The sequence below is a fragment of the Monodelphis domestica genome, chromosome 5 (assembly GCF_027887165.1).
Source record: "Monodelphis domestica isolate mMonDom1 chromosome 5, mMonDom1.pri, whole genome shotgun sequence".
Lineage (NCBI taxonomy): Eukaryota > Metazoa > Chordata > Mammalia > Didelphimorphia > Didelphidae > Monodelphis > Monodelphis domestica.
In genome coordinates, this window is record NC_077231.1 from 114,256,638 (window position 1) to 114,283,250 (window position 26,613).

The following is a 26,613-nucleotide window of genomic DNA, read 5'->3' on the forward strand; positions in this document are numbered from 1 at the left end:
TAGAAAAGTTAAAAAGATTGGAGGGTTTGGGGTGGGGAGATAATGAATTCTGTTTTGGACTTTGGAACTTGTCTACTTCTCCAAATTTTAGAGTTTGTTATGTCTGTGGGGCATCCCTTTTGACATGTCTAAGAGGTGATTGAAGATGATTCCAGTTCAGGAAAGTTTTTAGGGTTATATATGTATATCAGAGAAGCATCTTCACAAGAATGATAATTTAAGTCAAAGGACCTGATGAGATAACCAAATGAGACAATGTAAAAGGAGAAGAGAGTGGAACTATAAGATTAGGAAATAATATCATTTTTTTTTGTGGAAAGAACCATAGAGAACATCAATTCAATTCTTTCATTTTACACATGAGGAAACTGAGGCTGAGAGATGTGAAAAAGTAGTAAATAAATGGCAGAATCAAGACTCGAACTCAGATTCTTGACTCTAAATCTTGTACTACTTCTTTCCTGCTTGGGGGATTCCCTAACTTGATTTCTCTCTTCTCCTTTCTGCCACAGGAAATGCTAAAGGATGAGGTGCGCACGCTGACCTACAGAAACTCCATGTATCACAATAAACATGTGTTTAAGGACAAGGTGGTGTTGGATGTTGGGAGTGGCACGGGCATCCTTTCTATGTTTGCTGCTAAAGCAGGGGCCAAGAAGGTGTATGGGGTAAGGACCTCATTTCTTTCTTGCTTTGGGCCTTTTAGCAAATGGGCCTCATATTCTCTCTTCTCCAAATTATTTCTTCTCTATCTCCAACTTAACCTTGCCAACCCCTCCCCTGCCAACAAACACAAAAATAATGATTGGTGCTTCATACCTTCCATGCCTCAGAGAAAGCCAGAAAACCAACTATTAAGTCATGAGCTGTAGGAAAGGTTGAGTGATCATCACCCGACTAATGACAAATCCCTATAGAAATATTTGCTTATATCTCTGTAGAGCTTTTTGGTTGATCTCTGAGTGGTACAATGGAAAAGCCCTGGGTTTGGAGTCAAAGGACTCATTTAAATCTTGACTCACTCATTGCATAACAAATTGGGCAAATTGCTTCACCTCTTGGGGAGAGTTTCCTCATCTAAAATATAGAGTTTGGGCCAGATTATCTCTTCTAGTTCTAGGAGGTATGAAATAATTTTTGTATATATAAACATATATGCATAATAGTAAATCTTGTGAAATATGAAACCTAAATCTTTTGAGGTATGAGATAACAATAATAATAGCAGCTAGAATTTATATGTATTTTGAGATTTGCAAGGTGCCTCATGTGTTTCTCAGCTGATCTTCACAAAATCTCTCTAAGATAAGTGCTATCATTATCCCCATTTTACAGATGAGGAAACTGAGGCTGAAAGAAATTCAGTGACTTGCCCAGGGTGGCATAGTTAGTTTAGTATCTAAGGCAGGATTGAATTCAGATATGACTTCCAGCCCTGTACTCTCTCTATTATGTGAACCCAATTTCCTATGAAAAGACATTTGATAGAAGCTTCATTATCCCCATTTGACAGATATAAAACATGGAATTTAGAAAGAGGAATTGAGTTGCCCAGGGCCCAGGGTTAGTAAGTATCAGAACCAAAAGAGGAACTTTGGTGTCTTGATTTCAATTCTAGTATTCTTTCTAACAAGATAGGCTTCATTCCAAGGTGTTGGATTATTCTGCAGAGCAGTTAGGAGGTCAGGCCACTGATGCTCTCTCTCTTCCCTGGAAAATTTTGACATTTATTTTCACCTCATAGTGCTTTTACCTCTCTGATTTTCTAAAAATGTCCCCCAAATGTCCTGTGAATTAGATAAAAGTAAATATTTGTTTATAACAAAATGACTTATTACTTACAGAAAAAGTGTAATATAGGATCTCTACTAAAAACAAAACAAAACAAAAAAAACCCAAAAGAGTGGCCTCCTATTATCTATTGAATGAAGCTTAAATTTCTCATTCTGGCATTTAAGTATCCCCACAAGCAGATTCCGACCTGACTTTCCAGCTTGATTTCACACTATAAATTTAACCTCGCCCCCCTATCCTTTACGACCCATTATTGTCCTGATCTCTCCCATCCTGTGCTGTGCCTGTTATCTTTCTTGCTCAGAATGAATGACCCCCACCCACAACATAGATCTCTGTGGTCTGAAGTCTCTCCCAGCTTCAAGATATTTGACAAAAGCTTCATGTCCCCATCTGATCCAGCTCAGGCTCCACCTCCACCATGTAGTCTCTAGTGAAATGGATTTCTTCCACAGATATCTCATAAGGCTTTGCCTGACCCTTTCCCTTGCACTTGCCTCCTCTTTGTATTGTGCTTATTGGTGTACATGTTCCCCAATTAGAATGTAAGCTCCTTGAGAATAAAATCTACGCTGCATTTGTCTTTGCATCCTCAATGTCTTGTACATGGTTGGTGCTTTACGTTCCTTGAACTGATTTGAGTAGAGATCAGGTATATTATTGGTCCAAAAGCACTGGCAGAGTAAATAGTAGAAGCAGGATTAAAATCACTTTCCTTCTCTTTCCCTTCTTCCTTCCATCCTGACTGCCTCTCTCCCCTTCCCCCGTCCCCTACCTATTTTGCTTCGAGTAGGAATATAGAACAGGAAAGAATTTGCAATGACCAGCGGAGAGTATGTAGAGTTTGTGTTTTTGCCATAGCCGATTAATTATTACTTATGCTTAAGATGCAAGAAAGTCCTCCTCCTAAAAGGGGAAAGGAATTAGCATTTATATAGTAACTATGTGCTAGACACTATGTGCTAGATGCTTTTTATAAATGGTATCCTTACAACAACCTTGCATGGGTTCCTTAATTGAGAAAACTAAAGCAGAGGTTAAGTGACTTGCCCAGGGTCATGCAGCTAGTGAAATTGGATTTGAATTCTGACTCCATAGAGGCAGAAGAAAAGGTAGTGAAGCTCAAGGAATGTCTCTCCACTCCTTCCACTTATTAGGGAGATAACTAATGTGTTCTTTTTCTTAATATAAAGTTTTCTATTCAATAACAAAGAAGAAAAATGATTTCAAGAGCAGAATGTAATCTGTGTCAGGAATAAAGGATGGAAGATTGTGAAAGAGGAAGAAGAAGCACTAAATACTTTTGACTAGGGCAAACCTATGAGACTTACTGAAGAAGAAGAAGGGACTGGATGTTCAGAAAGGGAACAGCTGCTTGTTCTCAAAGGAAAGGTGCTGCTATCAGGCGAAAGTTCATCAAATCAAGAGAAGGGATGAAGAGATGTAGAGGGATGACTAGTGACTTCCTGTTGAGGAATACTAAGACAGCCATTTGTCAACCTGATGGAAAAACGAGAGAGCCCATTTCTCTTCTCTGGGGCCATGTATCTAGAACAGGAGGAAAAGGTTTCCAAGACTTCTCAAACCTGATTCAAACTACCACTGATTCATATGGGCATGGATTAAACTACCAAAAGCAATTTAGAAAGTATTGCTAAGGATATGAAGTCTTGGTTGAGAAATTGAAGACCCCAAGACCATCAGTGATGTTTTCAGTACTTCTGCTTATTTAAGGAAAGTGCCACAGAAGACGAAAAGCAGATTTGGGGAGATGGCTAAAAGGATGGGATTTGAAAAATAGGACTTATATTTCAGGAATGCAGCTTAAAATATAGAAATGACCAACTCCTAGTCACAGATGGAGTATACCTAACAAGGGCTGGTAAAAATGTATGCGTCTGAAGTCTTGCATATCTTTAGACTTTAAACTGAAAAAGTATTGGGGAAGGAGAAAATTGCCTGCATACATTTTTAAAGTTAGACTGAATAGAAAGCAGATAAGATTAATTAACCAATAAATAAACATTTATTAAGTGATTATGGTATACCAGAGTCTCGCTAGGAGGTGGAGTTACGAAGACAAAAATGAAACAGATGCTGTCCTCAGGTTCCTTACATTCTAACAGAGCAGAAAGAATAGCAAGAGAGATGAAATTCACAGGAGATGAAATGCAAGAAAGGATATCTAGAGAAAAACACACAAAATATGGTTAACAAAAAAGTCAGAGATCCTAAGGCAAAAAGGCAAGTTTGTCATATATGCTGTTAAAATTTGGTGGGATAGAACCTATGACTGGAATATGACTCTGGAAGAGAATATCTATATTTCCAAACATTGGACTATGTACAAGAAAGAAGAGGATAATAGCATTGTATATTAAGAAGATATATTCATTTAAGGAAAACCAATAATCAGAATGGGGAACATTGTAGGGAACATTTAATGAATAATAATAGAGGCAGGAGGAGAAATGATACCATCATTGAGATGTATAAGCCTCCTTAGATGGAGTAATTTGGGAATGAAAATGGATGAAGAATTTGGGAAATAGATGGATGGGAGAAACTGTAGGAGCTCTCTCTTGCACTTTCCCTCATTCTTTCTCTTTCTCTCTCTGTCTCTCTCTTTGTTTCCCACTCTCAGAAACAGAGAAAATATTAATTTATTACTTTGACTTAGTGATAATTTCATTCTCCAAAAGATGGAAGAATTTAAGAATGGAAATTCTATTCTATACCAATTTGCCATCAACAAAAAGAAACTCAGTGCTAGCATAGAAATGATAGGATATTTGTTGAAATGTGATAATTTCATCTTAGAATTTGTGATAGTGAAGGAGAGGAAAGTTGGACATAGTCTGATATGTCCTATATTTTGGGAAAGCAGATGACAAAGGATTCAGAGAAAGGTTAGTTAGTTTCTTATGCCCTTAATTTCTACAAGTTATCAAAAGAGAGAAGAACCCCTCAAAATCAAATTCTGAAAATGCAGAGAAACACTTCCAGTGAAGAGGAAAGAGTATTTTTAAGAGACTGATATGAGTGCACAAGAACTCCATAGATCAAATTAAATTTCACAAAGATATATATATATATATATATATATATATATATATATATATATATATATATATATACACAGAAGATGGAGGTAATGGAGACTGAGTAGAGAAACTAGTCATGGGAATATGATCAGGAACACTACTGCTGAACTGAACAAAACAAAACAAAACAAAATATAACATAATATAAAATGAACTGAAGGTGGGCAGGATAGAGACAATGGACAATTAGTGGAAAACAGAGCAGTTTGCCTCTTACCTTGATTATGTTATTTGATTAAGTTATCCTGTGATGTCAGAATTTGGACTAAAACAAACAGCCAAAAGCATTATTCTTCCCTTGTACTTGGTCTGATATTCACCCAGATCTTTTGCTTGAAAATGATCTCAGAAGGGATCATTAAGTCTAACCTTTCCAACCAAAATAGCTAATTGGAATTTGAAATACAAAACAGGTAGAGAAATAACAAGGGAGCATTTAGTTATTCTCTTCATCAATTTAAGTTATTGAGCCAAAATACTGAAAGAACTGGTGAATGTTATTGCTGAGTTCCTGTCAATGATTTTTTGACAAAAATCATGGAGAATTGTAGAGATACTTTAAAACTAGGGGAGGACAAATAATATCCTCATTTTGAAAACAATGAAGATCATTATGTCTTCAAATTATTGGTGAGTGAGCTTGATTTTGATTCTATAAAAGATTCTAGAAAGCATCGTTAAAGAGCTAGTAAACACCTATAAAATAAAAGAATCATCACCATGAACTAATAATAAATAATATCAAACTAACTTATCTCCTTCCCTCCTTTATTCTCCTTTCCCTCCCTCCTACCCTCCCTCCATCTCTTTCTTTTTTCCTTCCTTCCTTCCTTCCTTCCTTCCTTCCTTCCTTCCTTCCTTCCTTCCTTCCTTCCTTCCTTCCTTCCTTCCTTCCTTCCTTCCTTTGTTTTCTTTCTTTCTTTCTTTCTTTCTTTCTTTCTTTCTTTCTTTCTTTCTTTCTTTCTTTCTTTCTTTCTTTCTTTCTTTCTTTCTTTCTTTCTTTCTTTCTTTCTTTCTTTCTTTCTTTCTTTCTTTCTTTCTTTCTTTCTTTCTTTCTTTCTTTCTTTCCCCAAAGTCCAAGGATAAATAACATAGATATATCTTACTTAGATAATATTAAAGAATTTGACATGTCTCATGCTATTCTTGTGGGTGAAATGAAGGAAGAGACATGAGTGAGATGAGTTTGACATAGCTTGATTTAAACTTAGTTCAGTGGACATAGCAGAAGAAAAATTAGTCATTTGTAGTTCAAAATCAACTTGGAAGGAGATTTCTTGAAGAGTGCCTTAAGAACTTTGCCTCTATCATGTCTAATATTTTTTATTAATGACTTGTAAAAAAGGCATAGATGTCATACTTATCAGATTTGAAAGATATCCTATAAGTGTGAGGGATAACTAATAGTTTGGATAATAGAGTCACAAACTAAAAGGATCTTGGCATGCTTCACTCTTGAACTAAGTCCAAGAAATTTAAATCTCATAGAGTTAAGTTGAGCCTTAGGTTTTATCTTTCTGTTCACAACTGTAAAATCTTATACTTGAGTTAAAAAAACAAACAAACAAACTATCTCAAGTATAAAATGGAGGAGGTGTGATTACACCATTTCTGCAATATTGTCTTCAGACTTCGGCAACAAATTTTTAGGAAAAACATTGATAGATTGGAGAGAACCCAAAGAAGGGTGGTTTGGATGGTGAAAGACCCTAAGATTATCCCATATGGAGATTAGTTGAAAGAACTGGGGATGCTTACTTTGAAGAGAAGTAGAATTCTAATCAATCCAATCAATTCAACACAACCCAATACAATCAATCAATCAATCAATAAATCCACAGCTACTTACTACATGCCAGGCACCTAGCTAAATGCTGGAGATAAGAAGAGAAAAGTGAAACACTTCCTTCCCTCAAGGAGCTTCCATAGGGAAGAAAATATGTGCATATATAAGAATAATAACATAATATGTACAAAATGAATACAAGATTGTATGAAGAGGGGCAATACAATAGGCATTTATTAAGTATTAATATGTTTAAGTCACTGTGTTAGGAGAACATTGGGTTAAGAAGTCCTAATGAAAAACAGTCTATTCAGAAGGAGTTTGTATAGCTACCTTCACATATAGGAAGGACTGTTGCATCCCAATGGGTCCACTTACTCTATATTGTTCCAAAGAGTTGATCTTGGAGCTATGGGAAGAAGTTTCAAAGAAGCAGAGTTAGAGGGCAAAGAAAAACTTCCCAGGCAGTGATATGTAAAAGTAGAATGGGCAGCCTTAGGTGTTAGGTCCAGCTAGAGGTCTTCTTTAGGATGAGGTCTTCATTTTCAGGGCCTGGTTGGACTGAATGACCTCAGGTCTCCCTTTGAACTCTGATCTTTGAGGTCCTATGTAGTTCTGTGATTTTATAATGGTCAGTGGGAGGGAGAACATGGAATAGGAGAAGATGCTAAATGATTCTCCCCACCAAACCCAGCTAAATATGATGGAGCTATTTATTTGGAAAGCAACAGGAAAAACAGATTGCAAATAAATCACCATAGCTGGACTAGCCTCACTCAGCTGGAACACGGTAATGGAGAAACCATTGGACAGCTCCTTGGTTAGATTTCCTAAGATGACTGTGCCCAGCAAAGGGCAGAAAATACAGGGTTTCACTGCAGAGCTCTTGGATCTAAAAGAGGGGGAGAGGAAAGGAGTCAGAGCTAGAGGAAACAGAAACAGACTGTGATACTGAGATAGAGAGAAACTGAGTGAAAGTAAAGAGAAGCTGAAAGGCATAGAGACTTAAAGGAAAAAAAAAAGAAAGATGGGCAGAGCCAAAAAAGACAGAGGCTTAGGCAAAAAGAGACTAGACAAAGAAATTCATAGAAATTTTGCAGATCTATTTGAATGGTTCTCAAAGGTGATCAACAGAATGTAGGGCATCCAAAGGTCAAAACTATTTTCACAATAATGCTAAAACAGTATTTACCTATTAAAATGCTCCACCCATTCCCAAGTACCTATAAGAAGCCAGATTTTCTTTGACTACTTCAACTAAAGCAATATGTTATGACTGGCTGACTGAAGAAGTAGTTATAAGAATCCAGCTGTCATTTATTAAGCTGGACATTAAAGAGATTTGCAAAAAGATGCAAAACAAATACCACTCTCACTAATTTTTTTGTTTTGGAAAATATGGTTATTTTCATAAACATGTTATGTTAATATGTAACATTTTTAAATGAAAAAGTTATTTTAAAAAAGATTATAACGTTATTTCTAATAAATGATATATTGATAGATATAACCAAGGGCATGCTGGTAAATGTTTAACAACCAGCTCTCCAGGGGGAAAAAAAAAGCTTACACAACAGTACTTTTAAGTTTAATCTGAATTATTAACACTTTCTCCATCACTTGCTTAAGTCTGGACCAGAGGCACCAAACACTTGTATGACAATACCTGGCCTACTTCTGATTGCATCCTGAAGTAGATTAAAATGTAACTGTGAAATATTTAATAACATAAATAAAATGCAACACAATATATAGATAATGTTAGTATATGGTTATTTAAATCAATATTCAGCAACATATCTTTAGTGACCTGTTTCTATTTGATTTTTACAGCACTGGTCTAGACAATCAACAAAACAATAAATCAATCCCTGATTTTAACTGCCATCTGGGGATAAATGCTCACATTGAATATTTAACATTCTGTTCCAACTGGTTCCAACACACAACTAGATATAAGCTGTGTAAGCAAAAACTTTTTCAGGTCTTCAGTAATTTAAAAGAAGGTAAAAGGGTCCTGAGACCAAAAAGTTTGAGAATATTAGATCTAGTTGGAAGGAAGGAAGGAGGGAAAGGAGGGAGAGAGGGAAAGAGAAAGAATTTCAGATTCAAAGGGATCTCAGTAACATCTAGTCCAACCAGTGATGAAAGAAAATAAATGCCCTCTATCACATCTCTAACCATGGGGTCACTCAGCCTTTGCTTGAAAATCTCCAGTGAGAAGGAGATCTTTGGCCCATTTGGGGATCAGGAAAATCTTTCAGGAAGTTTTTCTTAAATGCCTAAATGTATCTCTTTGTGATTTCTACACATTGCTCTTAGTTCTTCCTTTTCTCTGCCATTCACTATCACTATGATCCTTTAATCCTCTTTTCCACAGCACACTTTACGAACAAAACAAAATGCCTTTTCTTCTATCCTTAGCTTCACCAACTTCTTTTCATTCTGGGATTTAGATTCCATTTTCTCACAAGTCCTTAAAATGCTTTTTCATTCATCTTAAGTTACTTGACCTTCCTTCCATTTTCTGTACGTTCCTTAAAGTGGTTTAATAATAAATTTTAAACTGGCAGATGAATTCCCTATACCATATTGGAGATTTTATATACCTTCCCCTTTTCCTGCTAATAAGAATCTCTTCTAGGTGGGAAGATAAGGAAGAAGAAATATGAACAGAAGAAAAACGGAGAGAGACAGAGAAACAGAAAGACAGAAAGACAGACAAAGAGACACAGAGATAAAGACACAGGGAGGGATATAGAAAGATATAGAGACACACAGTCAGAAAAAAGCAAGGAATCAGGGAGAGAGAGGTAAACAGAAATGGGGTGAAGGTGTCATGTGGTAATATTATAGAATACAGAACATTATGGATTTTAGATCCTAGTTACACTTGAATTTAGGAATCCTGAATTGACCACAATTAGAACCTTAATATGAGTTTGCCTAATTGGACTACAGCTGTGGGCCTAAGTCTAGAATGGGGTGTGATCCTGTTACTCAGGCTATTTTCTGAACACAGACCTGGGCATTAATGACTAACCCTATTAAAACCTAGATGGTACATAGGTTATCACTTTCTAGTTCTACCAATAATTTGCAGTGGTGTTGGAGAAGTCTCTTTACTTCCTTGAGTCTCAGCTTCACTTCCTCATTTGTAAAATGAGGGGATTGTACAAGATGAGCCATGAGCTCCCTCCCAGCTCTAACATTTTGCAGTTCATCTAACACCTCTCTCCTTTGTCCCACTCTCCTTTTAGATCGAATGCTCCAGTATTTCTGACTACTCAGAGAAAATTATCAAGGCCAACCACTTGGACAACAGTAAGGCAACTCAGACTATCCCCTGGAAATGTGGAAGCAGTGGGTGCCCCTGATTTGGTTCTGTCATTTACCTGTAAATGATGACCTTTCACCTTCAACTGACCATAGGGTATGGTGATGTGGTCAAGTGCTCAGTCCTCCCCCACTAAGTGGCAGTAGTCCTTCCCTGGGATGGTAGGTAAAGGATGATGGCCTTTTCAGATCCAGCTTTGATTCCAGAAGATTTTTGAACCTGTAGTATGGATTATATATTTAAGTCTCTCACATCCATCTGAGTGATCTTGGGAGCCATTTATATATTCATGTGCCTACTTCTCCATGAAGTAGGTCCAAGCTTACATTTGCTTACACCATCTTTAGGGCTCTGGCTATAGTTAGTACATAGGATGTTACCAATTTCTAATAGCTAGCCTCACACCCAGAAGTTCCATTTTCCTCCCAAGGGAAAGGCCACCAAGTGACCTAGAATTTGTGGGGAGGAGAGGGGCAGGTGTTCCCATGATCACTGGATAGATGTTTTCCAACTCACCCTACAGGTTTTCCTGCCAATCATGTTGTTATGGGCTGTTAGCACTTGAAAGTCTACACTAGACAAAAAGAATGGGAGAAGCACTCCATAGTTCCACAAGTGGAAAAGCTTTGTCAATCAGTCAGACAAACAACAAAATTGGATTTAGCCTTTGCTCAGTGCAGACAGTTATTCTAGAAACTAAGAGATTCTGAAAACAAAGAATAAGACCTTGTTTCTGGCCCTAATGAGAGGAAGGAATGGATAGAATGGTAGGACATCCAAATAAAATGGAGACAAGATAAATATGTTTATGCTGATATTTCAGACTTCATCAGTGTGGATGTTCCCTTCAGACTTTAGCAAAAAGGCTTTGTAAGTTGCTATGGCTAAGAAAAAGTTGTCACCTCATGGTCATCCCTTTGGTGATGAGTGTTTCTGATCTTTGCAAGACTGATCTTCAAATTATATACACATAATCTGTCACCTAGGACATAGAATTAAAGCCTTTTTAACTTGTTAGGACCTGCCAATATTTGTTATCCTTTGGCTACATAGCCTCTGATAACCCAAGGTCACTTCCATGCTAAGATGAAGCTTTTGTAAAAGAACTTTGAGGAGAAGGAAAATAGAGGAGAAACCCCCCCCCCCAGAAGAACAGATATGGTTTTAGCTGTATAGATATATGTATTTTTATGTAATACAACCATTATATATGAATATGTACCTATATGGATGTATAATATATATGTATCCCTACATACATATTGTTATGAGGATAAAATGAGATCACATATATATAAATTACTTTGCAAACCTTAAAGCACTATATAAATATATTATTTTATATATATACACTAAATCTACAGAGTTCAGAGACCTCTTAATTTTGGGCCCTCAGTTAATTATCCCATGGTAATTAATCCCAGGCTCCATATTTTCTTGGGGTTCAGAATCTTCTCTCTTATACTGGAGCTCCTACTTAATTATTCATTTTTACTAGTCAGTCAGAGGACACAGTTCACAGCAAAAACATTTAATGAAATAGGATAATAACCATAGAATATGACCCCTATAAAGTTTGAACTCATTCTTTCACCAAGGCAGACACAATTAGTGGGAAGGGCGCATCTTCAAAAGAGAACATATATGGGGCACCCACATTTATAGAAAATGGGTAAAAAGCCAGTTTACAATCAGGTCAGGAACTACACCTTTTAATCCTAAATAATTTTTATTCATATCTGTTCACAATAGTAATATGCAGAAACCTATTTAAGTTCACAATGTCTTTATAGTATCCTTTGGGTGATTTTGATTCTACTTAAATGAAGTTTCTTAATTCTATATAGAATATCTCTAGAGGGATACTTCGATGTATTTGTGATCTCACTGATGTGTATTTTCCTTTTAGTGTTCCCTACATGCTTTCTCAACCTGTGAGAATTTTGTTCAAGTTTTCTTCCACTTAGGGCCCATCTCAGTGAGCAAAGGGCTTTCCCCTAGATCTCTTGACATTCTATAAGGACCAATGAAGATATCCATAAATTATCTCTTTTTTCTCATGACACTATATGCATTTTTCTGTTGCAACTTTAATTTTTCAGAGACTTTGGCATTTCAGAGATAATGGTATATCATAATGTAGATGAAGGCATTCTTTATCCTTACTTTTTTCTCCTCTCTACAAAGTGTGGTTTTGATGTCTTTTCATGGAGTAAAAGTGACCTTGCAGTATTGAAGGCCATGTGAATGGAACATAAAATGTGGCAGACTCTACCATACTGGAATAGATTTCCACATGGTCCCAACAGTGATAGATGGTTACATTTCCAAGGATAAATCTGGCAAGGGCAGAGGACTCATTATGAGTCGCCTGGATATCAGTTATTTAATTATTTGACTTTAACACCTCATGAAATATTGAGAGAATATTAATATTACTTAAAGTTGGTCTTTATAGAAGGTAGGAGATTGGGATCACTAAAAACAGTATAAAATTTCTTAAACTTGATGCAACCTACTTTCCTATTCGTTTCTGGAACTATTTCATTGCTTAGATAGAGAGCAAAATATCCACACCAGAGAAATTAAAAAGTACCTACCCAATGCATATCTCATAATAATGCAATGTGCATTTTTCCATTTACTTCACCTTCCCAATGTCTGTTAGATAAAATCTTTTTCAAAAGACTATGTGTGAATTTCATTGATTTATAGTCTTCCAGAGCCGATGAAATAGTACAATGGAATGGAAGCATTTGAAAAATGATTCCTTGGCAATTCCTACTAATTTCACTTGATTCAAGACATTTTCAATGACACTGACAAACACATTAGGTGAGCAAATATATCTCTGGCTTATGTCTCTTTCAATGCTGGTATTCAGTATATCATTGATACTCTGTGATTGCATCTATTATAGATGTAGTATATTCTTAACATAGGAAACATTTTTGGAAAAGACCTTTAAGAATGCATTTTGTTCTATGAATCAAATGATTAAAAATAAGCTAACAATAGACACAGTGAAATATTATTTCTTCATATTTTTCAGACTGTGAAAATGTGTTTTTCTATAGAAGACCATCTGCGAAGGCTTCCTCTTCTCTTCCTCTATTTTCATTAATGATACCCTTGAAGTGTGCTTGAATAATTTTCATAAAGATTTTATAGAAATTAAAACATAAAATTAGAACATGGCAATATCTTCTTGGTACTCTTCACTTGTTAAAAGTACCATGTATTGGCTTTCCCATTATTTTGAAACCTTTTTCTCTGAGATATTTTGAAAATTAGTGCCTAGATACCTTTACAATTATATTGTCTCCAACATGGACTTCTTTAATCACATCCAGTATCATGATATTCATGACTTCAACTTCCTCATTAAAGTACAAATGTGACACTTCCACTGTCATCACTGATGAAAATAGATTAAGTGAATTCAGTCAGTTAGCATTTATTAAGCACCTGCAATGTCAGGCATTATGCTAAGGGATAGAGATACAAAGAAAGTCAAATGAAAGTCTCTGTTAAGGGAGCGTATGATCTATTGGAGTCAAAGAACTTTGATGTATGGAGATTAGTCACACATTCCTATAGTATCATGGCTGGTTTTACAGACTAGAAAGGAGAGCAGAAAAAGGCAATACAACTTGTTCTCCATCCTTCCTCTCTCTACTTCTGACTGACTTCTATCATCCTAGACAGAAAATTCTACTCTGATTGAAATAATTTTTAGTGAAGTAGAATTCTATAGTTTCCTTTAGTAACTCAATCTGGTTTCTAATCTTCTTAGTCCCTTCTTCTCCCCAGACCCTTGCCATAATCTGAATAGACATTTCCTTGGGAGGGTAATCCTGAGGGGATTGATCTAAAACATTCAGATAAAAAATGGAAAAAATGAAATGCTCAGAATGGAAACCTCCAAGTGATGGGTGCCCTTGGTCCTCACTTTGCCATACTTACAAACTGAGAACAAAGCATTAAGCATTATGGTTATCTAGAAAAAATCTTTGTGCTCAGTGGAAGCTATACAGGACTTTTTTTCTAACCTTCCTAGCTTGATACAGAATGCTCATTATGTTTTTGAAAGGCACAAATGCCAAAACTCAAAGTCCCAAGAAAATAATTGAATGAAAAATCCCATTATTCTCATGCCTATATAGCAACACACATGTTTTTCTAAAGATTCTCTAAAGACAAAAGTATCAGCACTTTTTGGTTCTCCAAGGGAGAGGTGAATTGCGGAGTAAAATCCTCTCCCTATTGTTTCTTTTATCTTCCTCCCAGTATGGAGTTCTGGAATTTCAGGATTTGAAGTACCTCAGAGGTTATCTAGTCCAATTCCTATCCCCACCAAAGTTAATGTTTGTTGGATCATTACATTGAATTGAATTAGTGGTACAGTGGATAGTGTCAGGTCTGGAGTCTGGAAGATTTATCTTCCTGAGTTCAAATTTGGCCTCAGATACTAGCTGTGTGTCCCTGGACAAGTCACTTAATCCCATTTGCTTTACTTTCCTCATCTGTAAAATGATGTGGATAAGGAAATGGTAAACAACCTCAGTATCTTTGCCAAGAAAACTCAAAATGGGGTCATTTTCATCATACTGGCTCTGACTTCATTTGCAAATAGGCCTAGATCTGCATGAAGAAACCTGAATATGGTTATATGATTTTAATATGGCTTCTTATACATATATATGGCCATAACAAGCAAGCTGTGAGGTACCTGACAAACATTATAGACTTAGAAAGGGATGCAATGATCATAAGGATATGGATTCATCAAAAACAAATCATGCCCAACTAATTCAATGATACTTGCTGAAAGGAAGTGAGTGAGGAGGGAAGGGGAGGCGCGCACAGACACACACACACACACACACACACACACACACACACACACACATAGAGAGAGAGGGGTGGGGAGAAAGAGAGAGGAATTGGGAGAGGGAGAGAAATAACTTAATATATGGACCATTTTGCTCACCATTCTCCTCAGTAAGTAAATGTGCCTCTCATATGAGTATCTCTCGCTGGACTGAGTGTAATTATATAATCTCTTCATCATACCTAGTAGAAATTTCTTTTTTAGGCTTAGGTTTAGAGAGCAAGCTAATGAGAGGGACAGTTTTGGTTAGCCTTCTTACCATTCTTGGTCAGCCATATTTTGTTCCTTCTCACTTCCTTGAATTCTCTCTTCATGGAGAAGAAGTGTAGTGTCGTGATCACACTCTAACTTAATCACACTTAGGTGTGAACCCTTTTAAGAATATTTTTCCCCTCATCATCTGTTTTCCTGTCTGCTAGGTTTTTTTGCCTAGTTTTGTTTCCTTCTATATGAATAGAAGTCCTGGTTCCCATCTCTCCTGATCAAGCTTAGCTCAAAGTCAAGAAAAAATAAAGCTTCCATTCAACTATTTTGATAGCAACTATCTCAGATCCATCTGTTCTCTAATATAGACTAACTTCCTTTAAAGACACCCTAGTTCATTTCCAGTTAAAACTGTTCAGCAATACCCTAATGTACTTTATGAATTATATATGGGATTTTCAGGAGTAATTTTGACTCTATGTGATCTTTATAATACTGCTAACCTAACTCCTATGTAAGATGAAATCCCACGTATTTCTTTCTGTTTTTTTTTAAACAAAGTTATTAGGCTAGTAAATAAGGTGACAGCATAGATGGATTTTATCAGTGTATTTGACAAAAATCTCTTGTGGTCTGCTTATGAACAATATAAAGATAAGTAGACCAGAGCATTGGAGAGTTAGATAAGTTCATGATTGATTGACTGACAGGATCCAAGTGCAGTGATCCATGTCAACCCAGTTCTCTGGTGGAATATCCCAGGGGCCTGTCCTTGGTACTGTTTTTTTCCAAAATTGTAATCAATTAAATATAATTTTAAATATAATGAAGTTGAGAGGTTAGAGAAATATATCACCTGAAACAGCTGGGGTCTAAAACAATTTCAACAAACTAGGATGGTGGGCTAAAGCAAAAGATGGAATTTAATAGAGAGAATGTGAAGTCTTACACTTGGTTTAGAAAAATTCAACTACATAAATGAAGAACCACAATTACCAATAATCCATATGAAAGAGATTATAATATTTTATTGGATTCTAGTTGTGATGTGTTATTGTGTTATGGCAGCCAAAAAAGTGAATGTATTCTTAGGTTAAATTGAGAGAAGCAGAGTATCCAGGGTGAAGAAGGTACTAATTATATTACATTTTGACCCTGTTCAAATCACATCTGAAGTACTGTGTCTGATTCTAGGTGCTATGTTTTAGAAGGAACATCAGCCAACTGGAAATTATATAGAGTGTAACTGGCTTAAAGGATGTAGGGATGCTTAGCCAGGAGAAGAAAAAAAACATGAGGAAGGGGCATATATTTGATTTTAAGAATTTTATGAGTTTTCATGTGAAAGAGGGATTAGATTTGCTTTGTTTTATCCCAGTGAAGAATATGTAGAAATTCCTGGGAGGCAGATTTTATCTGAACATAAGGAAAACATCTTAACAATTAGAGCTACTCCAAAACAGAATAGACTGTTTCATGAAATAGTGAGTTCTCTGTCACTGAAGACTGAATAACCATAGAAGCCAGGTAACTATTTTAGATGCTGTAGATTGATTTATGTTTGGGGTAGGAAATGGACTAAAATGGCATTAGAGGTCCCCTTTTACTCTTCAATTTGATGATTCTAGAGGTCTTTGATTAATTCATTGCTGGGCTTAATTAGAACAGGCAATGTTGGAGGTGGTAGTTGGTGAAGAAGGGGTATATTAAGAGAGGAAAGAAAAATTTTCACAGTTCGGATGAATTGTGAAGAGATACATGGACAATAAGACAAATATTACGACTGCAAAACTCATATCCTTCCATGCAAATCCAGGAACAGAGAGTATATTTTTAATTTCCCATTTTTCTATGTAAGACACAAAATATATCATAATTCAAAAATATAGAAGTTTCTGTGAATATCTTGGCCCATTATAATTTAGACATAGAAGATAGGAATGAAACCTAAGTCAGAAATAACTTAATATAGAACTGAAAGGACCCTTGAGAGTAACTGTCCAACTCCCAACTCCCTCATTTTCCAGACAACTAGACCAAGGACCAGAGAAATAACATAGTTTGCCCAAGGCCACGTAGGTACTAAGCAGTAGAATCAGGAACTAAAGACCTCTCTGATTACAAATCCAGTGGTTATTCTTCTTTTTTTAAGTGCTACAGTACCTTATTTAAAGATTTTTCCAAAATCTATCAACCTGGAACAACCTTCATTTGCCTTCCAAGTTTCCAATAGTTTTGTCCATCTTGACCAATGCTATTCTTCCATAGTCAATTAGACCTTTAGAGGTCTAATTCATTTGACAAATGAAGAGATTAAGGCCCAGAGAGTGAATTGACTTGTTCATGGTAGCACAGCAAGTTAGTATGAGCTCTGGGACTAGAATTAAGCTTTTCTGACCCCTACCACTTTGGGCCCTAGGGAAATTCATATTGGGTTTTGGCTATCCTTTAGCAGTTCATTGAATCTACATCCCACAAAGAGCTTGGATCATTCTCCGAGAGACCCACTAAACAACCTGACAAGAAAATTCTAACTTGAACACAAGTAAAACAATCCCTATATGTAAAGACTGGCTTCTCTGGTAGAAAAGAAGTACTCCAACTCTTCTGTTCTCCATGAGGTCAAGCTTATGGGACAAGGGGCATTCTATATTGAAGAGTCTTAAAAAGAATGACATTTTATAAGGGAGAAAACCCATTTTATATTATATCCAGGAGGTGGAAATCATTCAGTCTTTGCTTAAATACTTTTAGCAAAATAAAACTCATATTTCCAGAGGCATCTCATTCTACTTTTGGACAATGCTAATTACTATGTTCCTCCCCTCCCATTTCTATTGAGCCCAACTCTCTCTTCTCTTTAATTTCCACACTTTGATATTGATTCTGCACTTTGCGACCAAAGAAAATGTTGACTTTCCCTTCCACATAACAAATCTTCAGATATTTGAATATACCTACCATGTGTTCCTTATGTCTTCTTTTTTCCAACCTGAACATCTCTGATTCTTTCAACTATTCCTTCCAGAGAGTGACCTTGGCTTTGTATCCATTCACAATCCTGTTTGTTTCTCACTGAATATGCTCCTAATCCATCCTATGACCTCACTTTCAACTTTTATTTCAAATAGCATCAAAAATGGATGATCGGTGGATGAGATCAGATTAGATTATTTTTCTGTGCTTTGATGGTATTCTCCATAACTCCAGTGAATACAGCAAGTGTTCAGAATATCTGTAATGGATAATATTTCAGCGTTAATCTAACTAATCATCAATTGGTCAGGAGACTACTGTTGATCTGGCAATTTAGATAATCTCTGCCTACCTGGCTGGGCAAATTCTCATAGCAAGAGAATGGGTGGATCTTTCTAAGAAGTAGGACTTAAATCTTATTATGAGTATGAATCTTGCAAGGACTAATGGTGACATTTTGAATTGTATGGTAGTCTAGGATGACAGAGGAAAAGGAGGAAAGCAATGAAGACAGAGGGTTGTTGGAAAGAATCTTTTCTGGCAGTGAAATTAAAAGGTGAAATGTGTTTTAAACTTCAGTGCGCCGGGGGTAACTGGGTGGTTCAGTGGATTGAGAGTCAGGTCTAGAGATGGGAGGTCCTAGGTTCAAACCTGACCTCAGACACTTCCAAGCTGTGTGACCCTGGGCAAGTCACTTAACCCCCTTGCCTAGCTTCTTCTAAGATGGAAGGTAAAGGTTTAAAACAAAAAACATACAAACAAAAAAGTTCAATGTGTCAACTCTGATATGTAACTCTTATGTAGAACAACAGAGTAACTTCAGATTTCTTTGGGGCAATAACAAGAGGTTCAAATAATGTTGTACTACAAAAGTTGACCACTATCTATTTATTTATATTATTTTTTATTTAAAAAAACCTTATCTTCCATCTTAGAATCAGATAAGGCAGAAGAGTGGTAAGAGCTGGGTTATGGGGGTTAAATGACTTGCCTAGGATCACACAGCTGGGAAGTGCATGAATCCAGACTTGAACCCAGGACCTCCCATCTCTGGGTATGGCTCTTAATCCATTGAGCCACCCAGCTGCCCCCACCACTATCCCTTTAACAAAAAATAGAATGATCCATTTTTCATAATGCTTAGATTTCTACAATGCCAGAAAAAAACCAAGAAACCAATAACCAACCAACCAACTAGTACATACACAAACATTTTACTCAACCATTCAATGTTTACTTGAAGATTTAGAGAAAATTTCCCAATTTAGAATCTCTTGTTTCCTATTAAGTATTTAGCTATGATTAAATATTTTAAAGTCTACAGATGAGGGCCATGTCATAATCATTCAAACTTCCATTATCCTTGTAGCATAAAAATATGTCTATACAGCGACCTCAATGCAACCTTGAGCTGATGTTTTACTAGGAGCAAGTTCAGATTGAAGGCATAGCTCTAAAGAAGGTAGCTCTTTAGTGCCACAAATCCCTCTTCAGCTCCCCACCTTCCCAGCTGAAGGGCACTATTTACCCCTCTGCCACCATCCTGCCTTAATGGTCAACTTGGTAGCACAGAGTATAATTTTATTATACTTTCCTACATAATTTTATTATACTCTCCATATAAGAGAAGTTTTTCAAGTCAGCTGATTGACAATGCTTTGCTAAGTGATAGAACTATTAATTTATTGATACAGACACTTGCTGGAAGAAATATCTGAATTATATTGATTAAGAAATCAAAGCATCAAGTTTAAGTTGAGTTGATTAGAAGATGAAAGCAAAGCATCATAGGTGGTCAGAAGACTTGGAATCTAGTCCCTGTTCTATTTCTTACTAGCTTTGTGACTTTGGGTAAGTCATTTCCCTATTCTTAGATCCAATTTCCTCATCTATGATATAAACAAGTATTCTATGCAAACAATTTCCAGATATCTAGCCCCAGTCTATTTTGAGTATAATCCTGCATCACTAATAGCCCATGGGATATTTTCCACTAGATGTCCCAAAGACATCTCAACAAAGCAGAACAACTTCTTTCTCCCAAAACTTTTATTTCTTCTGAATAAAACTTTAGGATTATTCTTGACTATAGATGGCTAGGTGGTCCTGCAGAGTCTTGGAACTGGAGTCAAGGAGACCAGAGTTCAAATTCAGCCTCATAAAATGAACCAGCTGTGTGACCCTAGACAAGTCATTTGACATCTGTTTGCCTCATTTTCCTTATCTATAAAAGGGGTTAGAGAAGGAAATGGCAAACCATTCCAGTGTCTTTGCCGAGAAAACCCCAAATGGTGTCATGAATTGTTGAATATGATTGAAAACAACTCAGCAACAACAACACATATTTCATATTTACTTATATGCCTTTGCTTTTTAAAACTGATAGAAAATCAGTTGCTTGAGAGCAAGGACTGTTGCATTTTTGCCTTTATATCTTCAGAATCTTGTATCATTTCTGGCATATAATAGGCACACGATGAATGCTTGTTGACTGATTGATTTGTGAGGTGACACTGCACACATATAATAATTTAAGGATTAAAAAATGCTTGCTTTAAGATTATTTTGCATAACTAAAGTTACCCAAAATATAACCCAGGACTATAATCCGCCTCCTGACTCTACCCTAGTGCCTTTCCTACTATGCCATGAAACCTCTTAAATCCATTCAGTGATAGAACTATTAATTAATTGGTATGGACACAAACTGGAAGAATGATATTGATGAAGAAATCAAAGCAATGCAGTTGTGTGACAAGAATAATTTGGCACAATACAAAAGTGGATAAGGGAGAACTAAAGTAAAAAAATAGAAATAAAATTTCTCTCTTTTTTTCTGTACCAATGCTAAGTGTAATTTTTCCATTTTCCCAAGCAATGAATGAATTTATGGATCTGTTCACTTTGGTCCCAATTTTATATGAACTCTAGATTCTTCTGTATACAATAAGGTCTTCTCCAAAGCATTCTTTGTTCTGGGCAGAGAGCATTAGTGGCTAAGAACTTCATCACTTGAGTATGAATATCTATGCAGTTTCTTTCATTATTGGTTCCAGAATACTAATATCTTCACCTGAGTGTATCCTGGAACCTGAGCTGACACAGTAGTTATGTTTGATGCTTCTCAGGTTGTTTAGGACATCAAAACATCTCTGATGCTGTTGATTATGTGTCAGAATGACAAAAAAAACAAACAAACAACCAAAAAAACCAAAGGACCCCTGAGTGTTTGGGATGAGATATGTCGAAATCTGTCTCTACCTTTCTTTGCATCTCCAGCACTTAGCACAGTGCCTGGAACATAGGAAGCACTCAACAAATGCCTGTTGACTTGGCCTGACTCCTTTTCCTCAATTCTTGCCGCCAGTGAATTTTATAATGTTCAAATGAGGTTTCAGTTTGGGTGAAAGTTTTCTCATATTCCCATCTTCAAAGGGTGTCTCTTATTGTTTTGTTAACTCCACTTAGCTTTGTTCTTCATCCAGTTTCCTCTAAGCCTCAGCTACCTGCATTTTCTTTACTTCTCTCCTAGCAAATTATGCTTGCAACGGCCTCTGTGGGTCAGCTAAGGTTTGGCTCACATTCCTTTGTACTCAATTCCTTCCATAGCCTCTCATTTTTCAGCATGAAGTCATTCTTATTCCCTTCTCTAATTGAAACTACTCTTCATGATAATTTCCTAACACACACCTTCCTTCTAAGTATCTTGCTCTTTATTCAACTGTTACTAGGGTCTATCAAAAATTGGCCACAAGCAACCTTTCATCACTGCTTGTATAGAAGTATGGCTTATCTCTCTGTATCATGGAACTTTTAGGCAGACTGGCAAAGGCTATAGACTCCTCCTCAGAATAACGTTGGTTGTTTATATTCATAATGGAAGGAAATGCTAGGTTCTGCTGAGAAACTAGTGAAAATAAGGATGTATTTTTTTTTTTAAAACCCTTACCTTCTGTCTTGGAGTCAATACTGTGTATTGGCTCCAAGGCAGAAGAGTGGTAAGGGCTAGGCAATGGGGGTCAAGTGACTTGCCCAGGGTCACACAGCTGGGAAGTGTCTGAGGCCAGATTTGAACCTAGGACCTCCCGTCTCTAGGTCTGACTCTCAATCCACTGAGCCACCCAGCTGCCCCCAGGATGTATTTTTCCATCAAAGTTCATGGACCCCACTGAAATTTATCCATGGACTCTCCAAGTCCATGGAACTCAAGTTAAGAATGCTTGATGTAGGATCTCTTCAATTCAGGCATGTCATCCCTAATTCCCCTCCGGGATATGAAAAACATTCATTTCCAATCCAAATCTCATTTTAGCCAATGACTACATCTACCCTCTCCAAAGTATGGAATTGGCCTCTAATTTATTATAGGAGAATCAGAGGGGCACCTGTTGGACTCTTTCATCTGAGTTTCCCTAGAGGAATATTAATCAAGGTTCAGTTCAATAAATCATTTACAAAATTAAAAAAAAATTCATTAAGTACTTGCTCTATACAAGGCATTGTGCTAGATGCTGGGGATACAAAACTGAAAATGGCTTCTCCCCTGCCCTCTAAGAACTTCTATTTTCCCAAGGGATACAACATGCACAAAGTGAAATAGGCATAATATCATTTGAAGAGAAGGAAAGCTCTAAGAACTAAGAGGGATTAGGAAAGACTTCAAGGAAGACGTGGCACCTGATCTTAGCTTTGAAGAAAGCAAGGGATTCTAATAGATGTCATTTAGAAAGGAAAACATTCTGGGTATGGGGAACAGCTTGTGAAAAAGTACAGAGGAAATGGAATGCTGAGTTTAGAGAACAGCAGTGCCATGCAAAACAGCAGGAACAGGAGCAAGACAAAAGACAGGAAGTTCAGAAGATGCTTGGTAGGGGAGAGGGTGCAGTTTTACTGGCATGTGGGAAGGGGAATAATATAAAATGTCAGGAAAGTTGGGTTGGACCCAGACTAAAAAGGGCTTTATATGCCAGATTAAGGATATTGTATTTTCAGCCTAAAGGCAACAGACAGTTCTCAAAGATTTTTGAGCAGGGAAGCAATATGATCGGGCTTGTGTCTTAGGAATGTAGAGGATAGATTGAAGAGGGAAAAGACAAGAAGTACAGAAATTAATTAAGGGGCTATTGCAATAGTCCAATGTAGAGGTGATAAAGGTCAAAATTAGTGTGGTAGCTTTATGGATGGAGATAAGGCATTAGTTGGATTTGAGAAATATGGTAGAGATCTTCAGTTGAGATAAAAGGAGAATTACCTATACCAACAAGCCAACAAAGGGTCTTGACCTCTATTAAAATTTGGGGTGTGCTGATTCAAATTGGTTTCACTCTGAGGAACTATAGTCTTTGTCCTTGAAGATGTATTTATTGCTACTCCTCTAGAGGCTCCTGTTTTTCAATCATAGCTCAGATGCCAAAACACTGGAATGCTTGTCTGTGCCAAGTAGCACCCAACTGCCTAGGTTGCAGGCTAGCCTGGCTGTTGAAAAACACTTCCATTGGCTCCTGTTTCCCCTGAAGCACTGCCACCTGGGAAGTAGTCTATATTCTGGCCCAGACTCATAAGCTGCTCCACCAGTTCCAAATGGCCAACTGACAGTCTCACAACTGTTCCTGTTGGCTCCCTTACTGGAGTCACCAGACCCTTTATGGAGACTGAGGAAGGCAAAGGATGACTGTATCTAACACAGAGTTAGTGATATTGTTATGGACCATTTGATGTCACACTGATCTTAAATCCACTTGAGCTCTAAAGCCATTTGTGACCCACTCCTCCAAACTCTCCCCTTCCTCCTCACTGCAAGGATGGCTAGAGACTCAGAACTGCTATTTAGATGGGTTTGTTAGGGTTTCTTCAGGAATGCTATGTATCTACCCTGAGACTCAGAACTTTACAAAATCTCTTGACCTTAAAGCATTGATCTCTCTTAGCAGCCTTCTTTCCCCCTTTAGGATTCATTATCCTCATTCTCATAACTCAAGGCATCAATTCCCTGTACTTGGAGCTCAGTACAAACTGTCCTAGCCCTCGCATTCTTGCCTCTGGGATAACCCACACTTACTGTATAAGAGGTCAGCTTGGTGATGCCTTTCACATCATAACACTTCCTGAGTCCCACACATTGACTCAATCATGCCCCGCTTTCCCCTTCAATCACAGTCACTTTTTTTTTGTTCCAGTGAATGCCATTCTCACAACCCCACTGGGGGCTGAATCTACCACTAATGTCCAGCATTCAGTTGCCAGTGCCAAAGACTCATTTTGATGATGGCTAAATAGCTTGGGAGCTAGAGGATCAAATAAGGATGGCCTGCCCCTGACATGTTCCCCCACAGCCTTTATTTTTCAGCTCTGTGCGTCTCAGGGTTTATCAGAATGCTCCTGTTATTTTCTACACACCAGCTATAGGACTACATTGTATTGTATTACATTGTTGGTGAGATATGGTAATAACTGATATTTATGTAGCACTGTTAAGGTTTGCAAAGGTGCATTAGATCAATTTTGCTACATATTTCCCAATTATATTTTAATTTGGTTCAACCCACTTGGCAGTGTTGTGAGTTAACATTGTCTTGGTTTTCATTAAGTACTGGTCATTAGCACATAGGCCATGTCTTTAACACCTTTACATTGGATCATTTTATACTTACAACAACCCTATGAGGAACGTTCTACAGAGATTATTATTCTCATTTTACACACAAAGAATCAGAGGCTCAGAAAGGCTAAGTGACTTGCCCAGAATCACATAGCCAGTAAGTGCCAAGGTCAGGATTTGAACCCCAGGCTTTTAAATTCCAATTCTAGTTCTTGATCCATGATTTCATGATGCTGAGTGGAGGAAGTTTCATGTGACTGATCAATTCTTTCTATCTTTCTGCAAAGATGAAAATAACCTAATTGCTGGTGTTTTCTGCAAGTGGTTTCCATTTACACAGTGATCTGGGCAATTGTTGGAATAATCAGTTGGTTAGCTCTAACCTTGACACCAGCAGAATGTCTGTTGTGTGTAACACCTTGTTCTGGACATCATTGATGGGGGGTGGGCAGGGAGGAGGATGGGGAATGCAAGAACAAGAGGGGCATTTACCACAGAATGCAGGCCAATCCATAACCCTATGCCTCCATCTGGCTCTTCTGAGTTTTATATGAAGCTTTTAGGGTATCAGTATGGTTTTAGTGAAAAAAATCACTGGATTTGGATTCCGAAGTCTTGGCTTTTCATTCCAGAGCTTTTGCTAATTTACCAGACCACTCCAAGCAAGTCACTTTCCTTCTCAGTTTCCTTATCCAAAAAAACGAGGGAGTGGATTATTTGATCTTTCTGGTCTATTCTAGCTATTAAGCTCTACAATTCTATTTTTTTCTAAGTGTTATTACAATTTGGAAAAATTGTGTTCATAAAAAGTAAGACCAAGCCAGCTCTGCAAGTAAATTAATAAATGGATAAGTCCTGTAAATATTTGTTGGTTCTTTTCAATATAATAAACTAATTAGAGATTTATATCCCTAGACCTCATTTGGATAACCCTTTATCAGTGATGCTGGTGAGTTCTGGGTCAGGCTGACCTGTTAAGTATGATAATAGTTCCTCTAAAAGTTCTCAGAGCTTAATTCAGTGTAGTCTCAGTGGCCCCTATTCCTGTAAAATTTGATTTTTTTTCTATTGCTTTTTTTTTTCTCTCTGCTGGTTGTAGGTGGATAAGTAGGGAAAGAATCCAATGATAAACAAGAGTGGGATAAGATAAGGATAAGATAAGAGTTTGAATAAATGTCACACTGTGTCATTAACCCAGTAACAGAGTAGACTGGATTGTTCTGTGTTTCTGTATGGTTTATAGCCTAAAGGAAGCCACATTGTATAAAGCTTTATTAACCTTTTCCCTCATGATTCATCATAGCACAGAACTGATCTTAGGGTCCCAAAGATTATATCCACAGAGTATGGTGTCTGGTAAGTTCTACCATGTTGGAAAGGCATACCAAGTATGTCTGCTTTCTGAGAACCAGCCTAGATAAAGTGAAAGACTTTTCACCAATAGGCTGGCCACAAAGTGTTGAATTACTTGGCCAAGAAAGAAAAACAACCATTCTTGTGCCTGAACAACCCTTTTTGAATTCTGCCATGGTGTTGACAAAGTGTCAGGGGATGGGGAGTGGGGAAAGAATACCGTTTTTTTTTTTAAAGAATTTTTAGACTGTCTTTTTGTTTTTAAAGAATTTTTAGACTATAAACTTTAATTTCTACATTCCATGTAATGTTGAGACCTACACTGGGAAGACTCATGGATCTTCTTCAGTGGTACCCTATTCCCTCTGGAGATGAAGACTCAGCCTTACACTTAGAACTCTTACTAGTCTGGGTCCCAACTTTCTTTCCTTATTTATTTTATATTATTCACATAAGGACATGGGCAAGAGTTGTTCAGAATGAGAAGGCATGGATTGAATGCCCTTTTTGCAAAGGGAGTACTCACATTGAGGAGCTCACTGAAGCATTGAATTCTAAGTGTGTTAT

General features: G+C 37.0%; 1 protein-coding gene across 2 annotated transcripts in view; it reads left to right on the forward strand.

The window, feature by feature from the left end:
• PRMT8 (protein arginine methyltransferase 8) overlaps nt 1-26,613 on the forward strand; it is a 160,729-nt gene that overhangs the window by 87,497 nt on the left and 46,619 nt on the right. For both annotated transcript variants that reach the window (XM_056799128.1, XM_056799126.1), the window contains exons 3-4: nt 513-668; nt 9,945-10,008. In XM_056799128.1, coding sequence (XP_056655106.1) covers nt 513-668; nt 9,945-10,008 — 220 coding nt within the window. The remainder of the gene's footprint in view (nt 1-512; nt 669-9,944; nt 10,009-26,613) is intronic.